The 14,646-nt window shown below is 40.4% G+C and overlaps 2 protein-coding genes across 4 annotated transcripts in view; both read left to right on the forward strand.

Annotated features, from left to right (window-relative positions):
- Positions 1 to 11,046, forward strand: part of LOC118410836 (thyroid adenoma-associated protein homolog) — a 39,427-nt gene extending 28,381 nt beyond the window's left edge. The window contains exons 35-42 of one of the 3 annotated variants that reach the window (XM_035813913.1): positions 834 to 998; positions 1,492 to 1,597; positions 4,288 to 4,320; positions 4,759 to 4,962; positions 6,561 to 6,693; positions 7,410 to 7,579; positions 10,361 to 10,480; positions 10,511 to 11,046. In XM_035813913.1, coding sequence (XP_035669806.1) covers positions 834 to 998; positions 1,492 to 1,597; positions 4,288 to 4,320; positions 4,759 to 4,962; positions 6,561 to 6,693; positions 7,410 to 7,579; positions 10,361 to 10,480; positions 10,511 to 10,513 — 934 coding nt within the window. In that variant the 3' untranslated portion in view covers positions 10,514 to 11,046. Of the gene's footprint in view, positions 1 to 833; positions 999 to 1,491; positions 1,598 to 4,287; positions 4,321 to 4,758; positions 4,963 to 6,560; positions 6,694 to 7,409; positions 7,580 to 10,360 lie in introns of all 3 variants that reach the window. The other 2 variants (XM_035814717.1, XM_035813088.1) reach the window with 2 other exon arrangements.
- A 670-nt stretch (positions 11,047 to 11,716) lies between these two features.
- The window catches only part of LOC118430021 (potassium voltage-gated channel protein Shal-like), a 24,383-nt gene continuing 21,453 nt past the window's right edge, over positions 11,717 to 14,646 (forward strand). The window contains exon 1 of the mRNA XM_035840723.1: positions 11,717 to 13,830. The gene's annotated coding sequence lies outside the window, so the exon portion shown is untranslated. The remainder of the gene's footprint in view (positions 13,831 to 14,646) is intronic.

Below are 14,646 nucleotides of genomic sequence, written 5' to 3' on the forward strand. Positions count from 1 at the left end.
AAAAAGCATAACTATATCTGTAGTAAAATGTTGGTCTCAGTAAAATAGTTACAATATCCATACGGTGAGTCTAATATAGATGCATACTGGACTTTTAGCAGTTACCAAAGGGATCTTAATATGATTTTTCATGCCATGAGGTCATGCCATACACCAAAAAGCAGTTACTCAAGCAACTGGATATGGTTTTGGAAACGGTCAGACGTTTCGGATAGATAGTTATTGTTATTGGGTGGGCCGACTACTCACTCTTTGCAGCCAGGGGCTGAATTGCGAGGAGCTTACAATAGGCGGGGCTAAATCGCAAGGGTCTGGAGCGAGCTGCCATTCGGCGCCACTCAGGTGACCTCAATACGACAGTAATAGAATCCACTATCTTCCGTCAGTGACACTGAAGTGACCTGGAAGAAACAGGTCTTTTATACTCTAACTCTAAATGAAGACAATTTCAGTTGTCCAATAGGAAACGTTTGTATATAATATACAACATGTATGATTGTGAAATATTGTTGGTAATATTCTGTATATTCTTAGTAGCTGGGTATGCGAGGTCTCTAAGGTGGAACTGAACTGAACTGAGGTCTAATGGTGTTGTACTCAGAACCAATTCCAGGTTCCAGGTTCCGTACATGTACATAAACTCATCTCTGTTCAATGTTGTGCCTTTGGGAAAGGTCTGTTTACATGTCTTTTCCTGATATTGGAGCGATGCCCAATGAGCCTCTTAGATGATCTACCAAAATTGTGCAAAGAAAATACCAATATTGGTGCAACAATTTTGCCAAGATCTCCACGTTTGTCGTAATTTAACAATTTTGTTAATGTCTTATTAGAGACGAGCTGCAGCAGTGGTCCCAGCTGATGGAGACGTACAGCCACCCCCTCCAGCCGGAGCCCCTCAGGGTGGGGGTGGGGAGGGCTCTACAGCAGGTGGGGGTGGGGGTGATGGAGAGGATCGCTCAGGAGCGTCAGGAAGAGGACATGGAGATCGTGCTCAGGTATCAAACAAGACCTTGATCTATTTCCTACAGCTTTAAATTTTCCTTTTATCCCACCCATTGTTTGGGAGCCAATTTTGTTGATTTTCCTTTTCCAATATGTGGTGGTCCTTGTGGCAATGGGAAAATTATCTGAGGAACTACCAAAAAGTGGTCATATTGGCTGGCTGGTCCTCACATGTACAGCTGTACATAGAGGTGGTCAATTGTTTAGGTTTGACTGCATTGGAACACTTGGCAGTTACCTCTTCATACTTCTTGTTCTATTAACTGCAGCTTTCACATACATGTAACTCCAGCTGAGGTCCAATTTCTCAAAAAGCATTTTGTTGCAGGCAGTAAGTCAGATTACAATCTACAGTACAACATAAGATTATTGAACCCTTTTCTGTGAAATTGTCAGCTCAAGTCCAGTTTCTCATTTCCTGATCATGTCTCCAGGGTACTGAGCTGTTTAACTGACTGGTGACAGTGTCTTTGATAACATCTCCAGGTTGACCCGGGCGACTTTAGCGTTGCTGCAGGATGAAGTGCGGGAGCCCAGAACACAGGCGACATCATTTGCTGCTCTCCTTCCAAGGACGGCATCAGTTGTGCAGGTACGAGGACTATCGATTGATACCCTTACATGTAATCTTTCATTCTTACTCCATGATGTAACTGATTAGTAGAGAGTTGGAAATATGTCATTCAGAAATTCTGTCTATCTTCAGTTTAATTTTTTCAACCTATCTGATGACATTGCTCCTTCAAAGGACACCCTCAGTTGTCGAAGTATGAATTATATTGATTGACAGATCTATTCTTATATGTACATCTTTCCTATATGATCCATCATGTCCTGAGTTGTGTCATTGAGAAATCCTGTCTGTCTTTATCCTGTTTGTCCTCACATTGGTCAAGAGTACGCTTCATTTCGAACTACAGTTGACTTTTTCTTATTAAAAACTTTTTCATTATTTTTATCAAACTGCCAGCATGTTAATCTTAAGGAAGAATGCTGCTGGGTGGTGCTGTATCCTTGCCATGAGCCTCAATAATGCAATCATATAAGGTTTGATCCTGCATTGCTGTCCTGAATGACTTTGAAGTTTTGATTAGTTTTGAAGGTTAAATTTCCAGCCTTCTCTCCCTGCATGACTTTTGATTGACTTGATGTAATCAGAAGCTTAGACCAATGGGAAGCTTAGTTACAGTTCCAGTATGTCAGTCACATTGCAGTTTAATGCTAGTCGCTCACTGTTATGAGTAGGGTTTCTTTTTTGTTTGGATTTTGACTGAAGTCAATTCACGGCTTGATGGAAAGAAATATAGAGTCCACGTTGACTCCTTTTCTTGAACAATCACAGAAGTTATGCAAGATAAAACTTACATCTGTACTCAAACAACTGGAAAGATTTATAAGCAATCATACATTCCAGGTAGCACCCACTGCCTTTCCTTAGTGCCAGAAGTTGTAAAGCAGTTTGCCTTCCAATGTTGTATCTAATTCTGCTGAGGGGAGCAACATTTGGATGATGGAACTTTCAAAAATCTAAGTATATTACACCATGATGATGAAAATAGTAATGAATGCGTCAAGACCTGAATCTATGAGAATAAGTGACATTTAACCATTGCTGGCATATGCCAGAAACAACAGATACTTTTGATTCAAAATCATTATGATAATTATATTGAATGAAGATGTAATTTTACCTATAATCAAAAGATATCAATAGGGTAAAGGCAAATCAATGCAATTACCATAAAGTTATAGAACCATAACATGCCAATTGACAAAAGGGAGATTGGCATAATTTTCATATCAATTTGCCTTTCCTCTATTATAATTCATCTACCAAAAACAACAAATACTTTTGATTCAAAATGATTATCATAGTTGTGTTTATGTAATTTTGCCATAATGCTAAAATCAAAAGATATCAATGGGGAGAAGGCAAATCAATGGAATTAAACAAAAACTATAACAAGCCAATTGACAAAAGGTAGATGGACATTATTTTCACATTAATTTGCCTTTCCTCCTTTATTGGTAATTATGTTATAAATTGGCAATATGCTAAAGTAGAAAGATAACAAGCATGGTTGAAACTTTCCACTGAGTTGGAAATTGTCTTTACTTTATACATTGTACATCAAATTCTCATGAAGATGTGCAGAATGATTGTACCATTCATTGATAATCATGATTTAATGTTAACAGCAATACCCACCATCTGTCAGCTCATATCCCAGCTGTCAAACTTGCATGATGAATTATCATTTCCTGTGTGCCTTTGTTTTAATTTCACTACTTTTCAGAAGACCGCAGAGTGTTGGAATCGTTTGTCTTTTTCTCGTCTACTGCGGGATCACTACAAGCTGTTGTGGGATCATAGGATTTTAAACTCAATCCTCGTCTGAAAGATTCATGTGGCTAGAGATTTGCCTTGCTCTCCTAGACACTTCTTTACTGGTAATTGGTTCTTGCTGTGGGATTTGTCCCTTGATGAACCAGCAAGTGCTTTCTGCAACTTTGGGGTACTTTGCAAGGTGGAATTTGGAGATAATGAAGCACGAAAACTACATTAGGGCATTTTTTAAAACTTTAAACTGAAAGGTCAAATGGCTGTTCCTGGCGTGTCTTCAGTCTGTATCAGATTCTAATGCTCCTGTGTGAAATGTTCTTTCTGCAGATTAGGTTTGTTTGAAGTTGGGAAAACAGGATTATGCTGTATATCGTGATTTTCTTTTCAAATGAAAGAGGTGACCTGAACATTAATCCTCATGTGGTTGTGCAGAAAGTAGTTTTTGACACAGAGGGCTGTGTGCATGTATCTAGGTCAATTTATCATGGAAGCTCATCTGTGTTCTTGGTAGTGCTGTTTGGGATCTTTTTGGTTCCATATTTGTGCTCATACTTTTAGACCACAATTTTGATTGTACCAACAAAACAGGTGAACTGAATCTGAAGTCAAGCAAGTTAAACATTACCCAGTGGAGATAACTGTAGTCTTAAAACATAGGCAGAGGACTGTTTTTGTTTTAATTTGCTGTTTTTGATGTGCCTCTAGAGAGTGAACAGTATTGTTTCCACTGCAGAGTCAAACACCTCCCAAACCCCATATTATGCTACAGTATACATTTTGTATATAAAACCTCCACTCACGTAAGCAAGTATTAACTGTAAATCTCCATGAAAATGGATTGATTTACAGTATTTATTAACCACAATGACATTCAGTATTGCCATTAGAAGAATGATACATATACAACAGTCTCACACTTACTCTCTTGTACCTTTCAGTACCCAAACATCCACACAACAGCAACCATCAGGGTAGGTACAAAATGTACTGCACTTCAGCATTTTCAAGAGCTGTTTGACTTAGATTACTTTCCCAAGAAGGTTATGATTATTGTACAGTTTGTGTGTGGGTTTTCATGTCTTTGGACAGCTTCACTGAAGAAGCTGTCAATGGGTTCATAAGTTGTGATATTAGAGGATATCGTAATCTGTATCTATATACTATTAGCCAGTATAACCACCCTTTGGCATAACACGCCAGCTTGGCTGACACACAGTTCATCAGCAGATGGTCATATTACACTGTATGGCCTGTCACATCTAACTTTTGCATATCAAGCTGCAAGTGTTATTTCAAACTCTTCAGCAAAGATGCCCATAATGTGCAGGGTGATAACGAATTCCACTCTATGATAATTCTCAGAAAACACATACATGTATTTTTAAAAACATCAATCCTTCCCTCATCAGGTTCTTCTGGCCTACCTGGTGGATAGGTTCTCCTGGTCTCCCTCCCTGTGGAAGTACTTCCTCACTACCCTGTACCCTGATGACCCCATCTCCACCATCTCCCAGCATGCCTGCACAGGCTCCACCCACCTGTTTGAGCAGGAGGAGGTCAACGTGTATGCAGAGGTCGTCACTTTGGCAACACTCATCAAGGACAGCTTTATGGTGAGGAAATGTCAGAAAAAGGGTGGATACTTATTGTTAATACAGTATTGTACAGTCAAACCTGAATGGGCAACCACCTGGTGCAGACAATCCAGTCGCAAGCCACATTAAAGCTACGGTGCCAATTGGTTTGCTGCTCAACAACTATTTTTTTACTCTTTTCTGTCCCAGGTAGATTAGTCTGCTCAAAGACTATAATCCCTTACTATCTTTAGTATGGTAACAGTTGAATGCTTAACAATGGAGTTCTTTGGTGTGTCTTATTCACTGCAATATAGGGACACCAAGATTTGACAAATGTTAGGGTTTATGGCAAGTTTCAGTGACAAATGAGCTGTGCTGTACCATGTCCCACTATATCATGCCATTTTCCTCTTGTAACTTAGCTCCAGCACTCAATGTCAGCATCAAATGTCCATTACTGCAGACCCCTCTTTCTTGTTTCAATTGCAAGAAGCACTATAATGGCTGTTGGGATCAGAGCAGAGTTCACTGCACCACTCCACTTCCCACAACTACCCATCATCCTTCAAAGATAGCCAGGGCAGGGAGAGATTGCTTAACCTCCAGGCATCCTATTTTCTTGACTTATCTCACAACCTGTTCTGTACTACATACAAAAGTTCAATTGCTGCAGGTTTACATCATAATTTGTACGGGCACAGATGTGCACCATAGATATGGCCCAGGGCAAGGCTACGGACAGGCTGAATGGTAGGAAGGATTAGAAGTGGTTCTAATGTGCCTGGACGATTTTGTTAAGCCTGTAGAAGCTCCAAAACGTCAGCTCATCGTAAGGAGAGTGACAGAGGGGTGACAGGTTTTCAGATATCTTCCACAGGATATGGCCTGTAACGTTAGTGCCTCCTTAAACTGCCATTTATTCCTAAGAACATCCATCAGCCAAGGATGGATAAACTGCTCCATAACGACCACCAGTAGATATGGCCACTTTGTAGTGGGTCTGGTTGTCAGGTCTCCAATAGTCAATACCTTAACATGCCATCATTTTCCTGGAGAATGGTTTGGAGAATGGTTGTGTGTTTTATGGTCCAAGCACTACTGCAAATCACTTGCATTTACTGTGGTTTTATTTTGTGGTAAGAGGAAACAGGAGGCTTTTGCAGGGTCTCAAACTCATGATTGAAGCAGTCCTGTAATACAGTAGTCATACGAGGGAGACATATCTGCAGTGTATCATAATCACTGCAAAAGATTCAAGGCAGTAGGTCTCTCTATTTTGAGAGATTATTCACACAACTTGTATGAAGTGATTTGTCTGCAACATGCCTCACATCCAGCAGGGCTCAGTGTCTTTATATTTACATCTGGAGGATTATGGCAATAAATTCAAAGATTATAATGTTACACGCATTTTCTGTACGCAAAGTAAATGTTTAAGTGCTTACCATCAAACTTTCAATCAGTGCTATAATTATTTTCAAGTCAAAAATGACTGTAAGCCTAAGTCATTTAAGCAGGTCAATAACTTACTGAATAAGTTGCTTTAAAAATGTTGTAACTGGTTCCATCACTGACCCCCGACCTACTGTCTTGAGTTTTGTTTAACATGTGACCTGTTGCTATTCTATTCCCAGCACCTTGTTACTAAGCAATGTGGGGAGAATGCTGCTTCTGCCTGTGACATCAACTACCTCACATGTGCCATCAAGGAAGTCAGGGAGACTTTGTCTCTCATAGCTCCTGAGGTAGAAAAGGAAAAACATGCAGGTAGGTAGCCTACACATTTACACTCACACACTCTGTTACTTGTAGAATGTGGAGGAATTCAATCATTCTGTTAGAGAACCATTTTATTGGAAAATTATGCTTCGGGCTTTGATGTCTCTCATGGGACCTTGTCCTGTATTATATTGTAGAAGAGTCATTAATCAATTGTTTGAGGGTCTAACTTGGGCCTGTAATGATTTTACTTGCTGCATACAAGATGAATTTTTCATTCCTCATTGTCAATAGCTTTTGATGAAGCTGTTTAACTCCATGCACCTAAGTCCTATGGCCACACCTGGGCCAATTGCTGTTGCCACCTGATTGTGCCAAATTGCAGCCAATCCAGACCCGTGCAGTTTATTAATTAGCCCCTCACAATTCAGTCCCTGGCTGCAAAGAGAGAGTAGTTGGCCCTCCCAATAATGATAATTACCCTTTGCTCCATGACATCTGGCATTTCCACAATTTCTTATCTTCAGAACAGGGTTTTTCCAAGAATCTGTACATGGCATTTTAGAAAGTCTTGTTGCTAAAATAGGATACTACTAATGATGGGACAACGTGCCCAAATTGACATGTCTAATATGAAAAAGATTATCAACTCAAATCACACCAGCTGTGAGCACGTGTTTGCTGAAATGAGGGAACAAGATCTCAGGCTAGGAAGAACTCTGCTTTAGTATTCTTGAACATGAAGTTGTTTAACTCCTCCACAGGGTTACTGGGAGTGACAGGGTACAGCAAGCCCCTGGCAGCACTCTTCTCCTACCTCCAGTATGTGGACTGCCTCTTCTATCTAATACGTCAGTCTAGATTTTCAACTAGATATGACAAGGTGGAAGAACAGGTAGAAGACATCAGAAGCTGCCTGTTACAACTTCAAAAGGTACAATATTCAACTTGTTTACAATATTGTTCAGAATTTTGGTTAACTTTATGATCATGATTATTCTGTGGCAGCTGTAAATTGCATTCATAGTAATTCTTGAAATACTTGATAATAATTCTTCTATGAATTGTAGACAAAAGTTCTATCATCCTCACTTTTACATCTTAACTTCGTTCCATCTTATACCCTCTCTCTGCTCAATCCTTTCACTTTCTTGGCATCAGTGCTTCTCGATAAATCCTTTTTTTTTATAGAGCCAACTTCCAGCATCACTGAAGCTCAAAGGTATCAAAAAGTGTTTTCCCTATTCCTTTGCTGAAAATCCTCCCATTCGGCTGTCACTTGGATTTGTCACTGCGTGCAGCAGTGTACAAATGGTGGGATTTTCTTCTCCACCTCAGTGGGGAAATTCTATTTGTGAAGAATTTGCTTCAAAGCTTTCCGTAAATCCTGCCTCCTCCGCAGGAGTCATGAAGGGAAGCTATCGGGAATTCCGCTCAGGGCCATTCCTGTGTGTGTCCCTTGATTTATGGGGTGCGGAAGGAGAACCAAATCCAGGATGACAGTTGTAATCCATGGTGGCTGAATCTGAATTGGTCAACTGGTGCAACTGGCCTTCAGGGTAACACACCAACTAAACAGTGTTTAACACTCTTGTGGGCTGAGGTGGATCCGACACAAATCTTGTGCTTGGGCACGGGCAATGGACATTGCCAGTGATACATCAATGTAGCTGATTGACAGAAAAACAGAGCTTTAGTAGCAAAATGTACTTTGCATTTTTACACACTAACCATACCATGATCGCAATATAAAAGTATAAATGCATATTGCTAGGTTGTAGGATGTTCAGTAACAGCTTGAATCATGTGTCAGCAGGGATGCCATTATTACATCTTTGTATGGTTTCTCCTTAACTCTCCAGGCCCACCTTCTGTGAGTAGTGGCCATGGTGATGATAAAGTAAAACCGGGTCCAAAGTGGCAATTAATAAAATGCTTCCTATACTGAGTAACATTTGTTATTGCCGAGGAGTTTGTGGATATGTCATGCACATTAATGGATGTTAAATGGTGCCCTGGTGCTTGTATGGTTTGCACTAACCACTGGTAATGTCAGCATGGGTTTGGCAGTAATGGCTGATACCCATTAGTCATTAGTGAAATGGTGGCTGATTTCTGTTTGGGGCATCAGATGTACATTTGACTCTTTGCAGAGCGGCATTGCCCTGTGATCTTACAGGGAAGGCAGTTTCACATGAGGAGAAGAAAGATGTTAAGATGATAAGTGCATTCAGAGTTCTTGTTGTGAGCACTGGTGTCAGACGACAACAGTCTCTGTACATAAGACTAATGTTCTGCATTATGCATTATGCCAACAGAAGCCTTTGAATCCATGTGCAGGGTTGCTGTGTTATGTGGGAAATGGACTTGGTCTAAGCCTCCTTCCAGTCTTAGATCTTTATTTAGCTATCCATTTAAGGTAAAGGAAGTCCCATAGCCTTTATCTAAGGCTGTAGGGACAGTTGGTTTTTATCCACTGTGTCCAGAGCATTGTATTTGGAGGCAGAACCAAACCCTCTCCTCCTACCTCCTTTTACCTCCCCAACCAAAGTCAGGTACCCGTTTTTACACCTAGCTGGAAAGAGGGAAGTTGATTTAAGTGCCTTTCCCAAGGGCACAAGATTGGTAGCATGACAGGATTCAAAATGCCCTGGAGTTACACCACAGGACCCCTCCATCCCACAATATCCATTAGCAGTGTGCAAAAGTATGTTGCTAGTGTCCCTGGATTTCATACCTCACCTCACCTCACCTCACAATGATACAACATTATGATTACATACAAGCTAACAGCAACAGACTGACTGACAGCAACATCAATCATCCTGAATGCAGAAAGAACAAAACTTTAGCTAGTCTGCTAGGATGCAGCTGTAGGTTTCCTGACAAGTCTTTATTCAGTGAATCAATCCATTGGAGGTCCCTAATGAACCACTCATGGAGAACAGAGGCTCAAAATATATATATCTTGAACAGCATGATGAATGAATCACCCTGAGGCCCAAAAGCTTTGATCAGAAGGATATCATCGAAAAGATAAGGCTTGAAGTTGTTGCCAAACTTAGAATGAAGAATGCATGATGCAGGGATAAATTACAACTTGTTCTTGCCGAATGCATGTGTGTTGTTGATGAAATATGACTGTCAGAGTGTTTTGGAATACTGTAAATGCATTTAAGTTCGCCGGGATTTAATTTTGCGGTAGCAGGAAAAAGGACTTTTTGCGGTGGTTTTAATTTCGCAGTAACACCATAGACTACAGTCTAATACCATAATAGAAAAATGTTCGCGGTAGTTTTAAGTTCGCGGTGAAGTGGTCACTGCAAAAACTGCGAACATTAATCCACCGCATACACTTCTGCATTTACAGTAATCAATGCAGCTGTAAAACTTCAAAGTTAAAAAGATAGATTACTTTCCAACTATCAGACCTGATAATCTCTGTATTCTTGTACCCTGTACCTGCCCACATCATCTTCAGAAATAAACCACTTATGCAGTAGAGCTTTCTGGCCCCAGTGGAGCATGCAGGGCTAGCCATATGTAACACAGAAAAGTTCATTTTTGACAAAGTGTCCCCAATTTTGAGAATATACACAGAAAACTGCACCTCCAGCTCACTTTTCTTTGTCTCTTAACGCTCTTCAGTAACCCCATATTGACTGGCAGTCTTGTCATGCAATGCTAACAACCTGGTTTTGTGTTCACCCTCTAGGTGCCAGCCCTACATCCAATCCTACAAACAGCCCTCAGCCCTACTGGTCTTTGCTGCCTTCAAGTACAACAGCAGCTAGGGGTTGCAGAAGTGTCAACAAACCAGACTAATTCAGTGTTTTGATATGATATGATATGATATGATATGATATGATATGATATGATATGATATGATATGATATGATATGTAAATGAGGACAAGTAATGACTTGACATATCCTGTTTTGGTATTTTACTATGTCACGTTACACAATGGTAGCTCCATGTAAATGAGGATTTACTATGTCATGTGAGAAACGTCAACCATAGAAAACACAGGCCTCGTAGTAGCCAATTTGACATGGTTTGGTCCCCAGGATATGATGGTGAAACATGTTTCTGGCATAAAGACAAAAGACTGTCTCACAGAGACTCTGCAATCTGCTGTAAGTTAAACTGATAACCTGAAACATTGCCCAAGAGGGCAGGTTCCCTGTGGAGGTATCTATAATTGTTTTGCTGAATTGGAAACAATGGACCAACTATAGATAGTCAAACTTTTAAATTCATTCAGCCTGAAATGAATAGAGCCATTTTGCACACTGCTACGTGGTTAGAATGTTTTTAGACCTCATACTGTTTGATTTTTTTTTTATTTGTACTACTGAAATGGAAACTTTAAAGAATAAAAGTAAACTTCTAATGTATTCTGTGGCCCAAACCGTTGTACTGATTATGCTCTACTGTTGCCATAGAGTAATATGTACATGTTGTAATGTTGTCTGAAATATTGTATCGTGTAAAAGCTTTCAGTTAAGAAAGTGAAATGTGTTAAGAAGCTCCCCGAATTGCCACTGTCCTGTCATTGACAGATCCCTGCCCTTTGGTTCATTCTGACCCCACTCTATCAACTAGTCTCACGAGTTTGCATTTAAACGCAATGTACCTAAATGTTGACTCTTTCTGACCTGGCCGTGGTTTCCATCATGTTATAACAGGCTCCCCATTGACTCCACGGGCACTAGAGTAGACCTGATATGTCACACGTTACATGGCCTGTGACAGTTACTCCCGCCCCGTCTCAATAGGGTGATCTACGATGTCTGAGAACACTGTTATTTCAGCACCGAGAGCTACATGCTTCTATATCATAGATTATAGTGGTGACCTCGTATTTGTGCTTATACCGTAAGGACAAACCAATTTGTTTTGTTGCTTCTCAGATATTTTCCGAAATAATTTACCGACAGGTCGAAAAAAAAATTTAAAAAAAAAAAAGGTCTGGGGTGAAAATATCATCATCCGTAAATAACTTCATCAGGTTGGCAATTATTTATATAGGAATGTTCTGTAGGCACAACCAGGGAGTACTTACTTCCAACATTTCGATGTCTATCAAGCACCATGTGCCTAAAGAACCTTCCTATATGCATCATCATCGGTCAACGTGCTTATAGCTTACACACGACAGGGTTATACCGCCCCTTACAGGTCGATATACCCTTTCGCTGGATAATTACAAGACGGGGATGGGCCAGGTCTTCCGTGAAGATATACGACTTGAACAACACAAAAAACAGCAGCCTGAGGAGTTTAATATCACGTTTTATGCAATAATAACCTTCCTTTGATTCATTGCTAATGTTCTGAATAAGGGCGTTGTTTGAAATGATGTGTATGTGGCTCTGGATGGCAACATTTACAGGTTTGCGGTAGCAAAACCTGTATTATTATTTCTCTAGACTTTTTTTTTGGGAAATGAAAGAAAATGGACAGATGAACCCGATATAATAAAGTCGGTGTGGTCCAACCAGTGCAAAGTTACAGAGCCCTTGTTATGGAAAAGCTTGTGTTAGACAAGTAATGAACATGACAGCGTCACTGTTATTTCAGTACCACGGAGAGATCCACACGCTCCTATATCATAGTCTATAGGGATGACCTCGTATCTGTACTTATATCATAACCAGTGAAAAGTTACAGAGCCCTTATCATACAAAAGCTTGCGTTAGACAAGTAATGAACATGACAACGTCACTATTATTTCAGCAACACGGAGAGATCCACATGCTCCTATATCATAGTCTATAGGGATGACCTCGTATCTGTACTTATACTATAACCAATGAAAAGTTACAGAGCCCTTGTATGGAAAAGCTTGCGTTAGACAAGTAAGGAACATGGAAAGATTACGGTTGTTTCAGCACCACGGAGAGATCCACATGCTCCTATATCGTAGTCTATAGGGTTGACCCCGTATGTGTACTTATACCATAACCAGTGAAAACTTACAGAGCCCTTATCATGGACAAGTAACGAGCATGAAAACTAAACTGTTATTTCAGCACCACGGAGAGATCCACATGCTCCTATATCGTAGTCTACAGGCGTGACCTCTTAATTGTACTTACACCGTAACCACTGAAACGTTAGAGCCCTTATCATTGAAAAGCTTGTATTAGACAAGTACTGGGTGATGAGCATGAGAACTGAACTGTTATTTCAGCACCACAGAGAGATCCACACGCTCCTATATCATAGTCTATAGGATGACCTCTTATTTGTACTTATACCGTAACCAGTGAAAACTTACAGAGCCCTTATCATGGAAAAGCTTGCGTTAGACAAGCAATGAACATGGAAAGATCACTGTTATTTCAGCACCACGGAGAGAGCCACATGCTCCTATATCATAGTCTATAGGGATGACCTTGTATTTGTACTTATACCATCACCAGTGAAAACTTAAGGAGCCCTTGTATGGAAAGGCCTGCGTTAGACAAGTAAGGAACACGAAAACATCACAGTTCCATTTATGATGTAGACAAGGCTGTATATTCTGTCATGTTTGCCTCACAACCCACCTGCCAAGGCTTGTTTCAAAGCTTGTTTTAAAGCTCATGTATTACTTCACAGTGTGATTTCACTCTCGTTGCACTTATTTCGTACCTGTGGGCTGTACATGGATGTCTGAGTGGATGCTTATCAAACATTGGCATCAGTGGGAATTGAGTTGAATTTTTTGTTGTGGATTAGATACTTCTGGCATCCTTTGGTCGTAGAGTAGCATAAGATCAAGTCATGTGCTTCGTTAACGAGGGCCTACATGGGGTTCTTTGAATAACCTCCCCCACACTTTGACTAACCTTTCTTGCCATAATGAACGTGTCTCTTCTAATCGTACTGAAAACAAATATTTAAACCGTCATTTCGTCGTTAAGAAATCTAATCACAGGAACTCCAAACCTACGCACGAGACCGTCGTCGTGCAATACTAATAATAATGTCAAAAGAGTGGGTAGATGCTTAACCCCATTAAGTGTTCTTGGTAATACGCAAATCGTTGTTTGAAAGAGTCTGCGTGAACATAGTTGCTTCAGTAGTGCGTGTAATGCCAGTGAGTGAGCTGGCGCCTTCTCCGTAAGTCCGGTCGACTCTTCCCGAGAGCATCACCACAAATGAGTAAATTGTACCTCCATCCGTCAGGAAAGGGTGAGTTGTGATTTTGATGCTTACTTGAAATTGTGCATCTCTTTTTGATACGTGGTTAATGTTTTTCAGCATACGATTCTGCCCACGCTTGAAATGGCCCTTTCTAGGTTTCAGGAAAAAGGGGATCTTTTAACACTAGTTTACTGAGGTTTGTACATAACAAAGCTTCGCCTTGGGAGCCCTCGAGTATAATTGGTAATGTAGACTTGAAGTACAAAGCCAACCATAAAATGTGCGCACCAGAACCTGTGCGCTTACAACTACATGTCATTACACACAGCTTAAGCGCCTGACTAATGAGACCGATCGCCCTAAAATAGCACCCGCTGAACGAAAGGCTTTGCTGAAAACTGATTGCTGCCATTATTGCGATCCCGTTCTGTGGTAAATCGCCACCGTTCCAACTGGGAGATGTGATCGATGCTTTATGAGCCAGACCAAGGTCAATCTTTTCTGTCGCGGCTTCTTACAATCATTTTGACATACATGCTATCATGGGTTGTGAGCTATATATCAATGTAACATCTCGTAATAGTCTCTTGTCAGACTTTATAACAATGCAACAGCTTGTTGTTATTTGTTTCGTTGTCGTGGTGTGTTGTTGTTGACGACCTGCAGGAGCGTAGGCACATAACAAAAATATTGTTGTTTTTTTTCCAACAAGTTGTTTTATACACACACTTAAGTAATGGATGCATCTGCTGTCTTCATACATGGTTTTTTTGCATTGTGATATAGAGACCTTGTGCGTGAAGGTACCCAAGTCTTTGGATATCACAATCATCCTATTCATGATGATTGTGTTACGTTTTGAAT

Source organism: Branchiostoma floridae, chromosome 1 (assembly GCF_000003815.2).
Source record: "Branchiostoma floridae strain S238N-H82 chromosome 1, Bfl_VNyyK, whole genome shotgun sequence".
Taxonomy (NCBI): Eukaryota; Metazoa; Chordata; class Leptocardii; order Amphioxiformes; family Branchiostomatidae; genus Branchiostoma; species Branchiostoma floridae.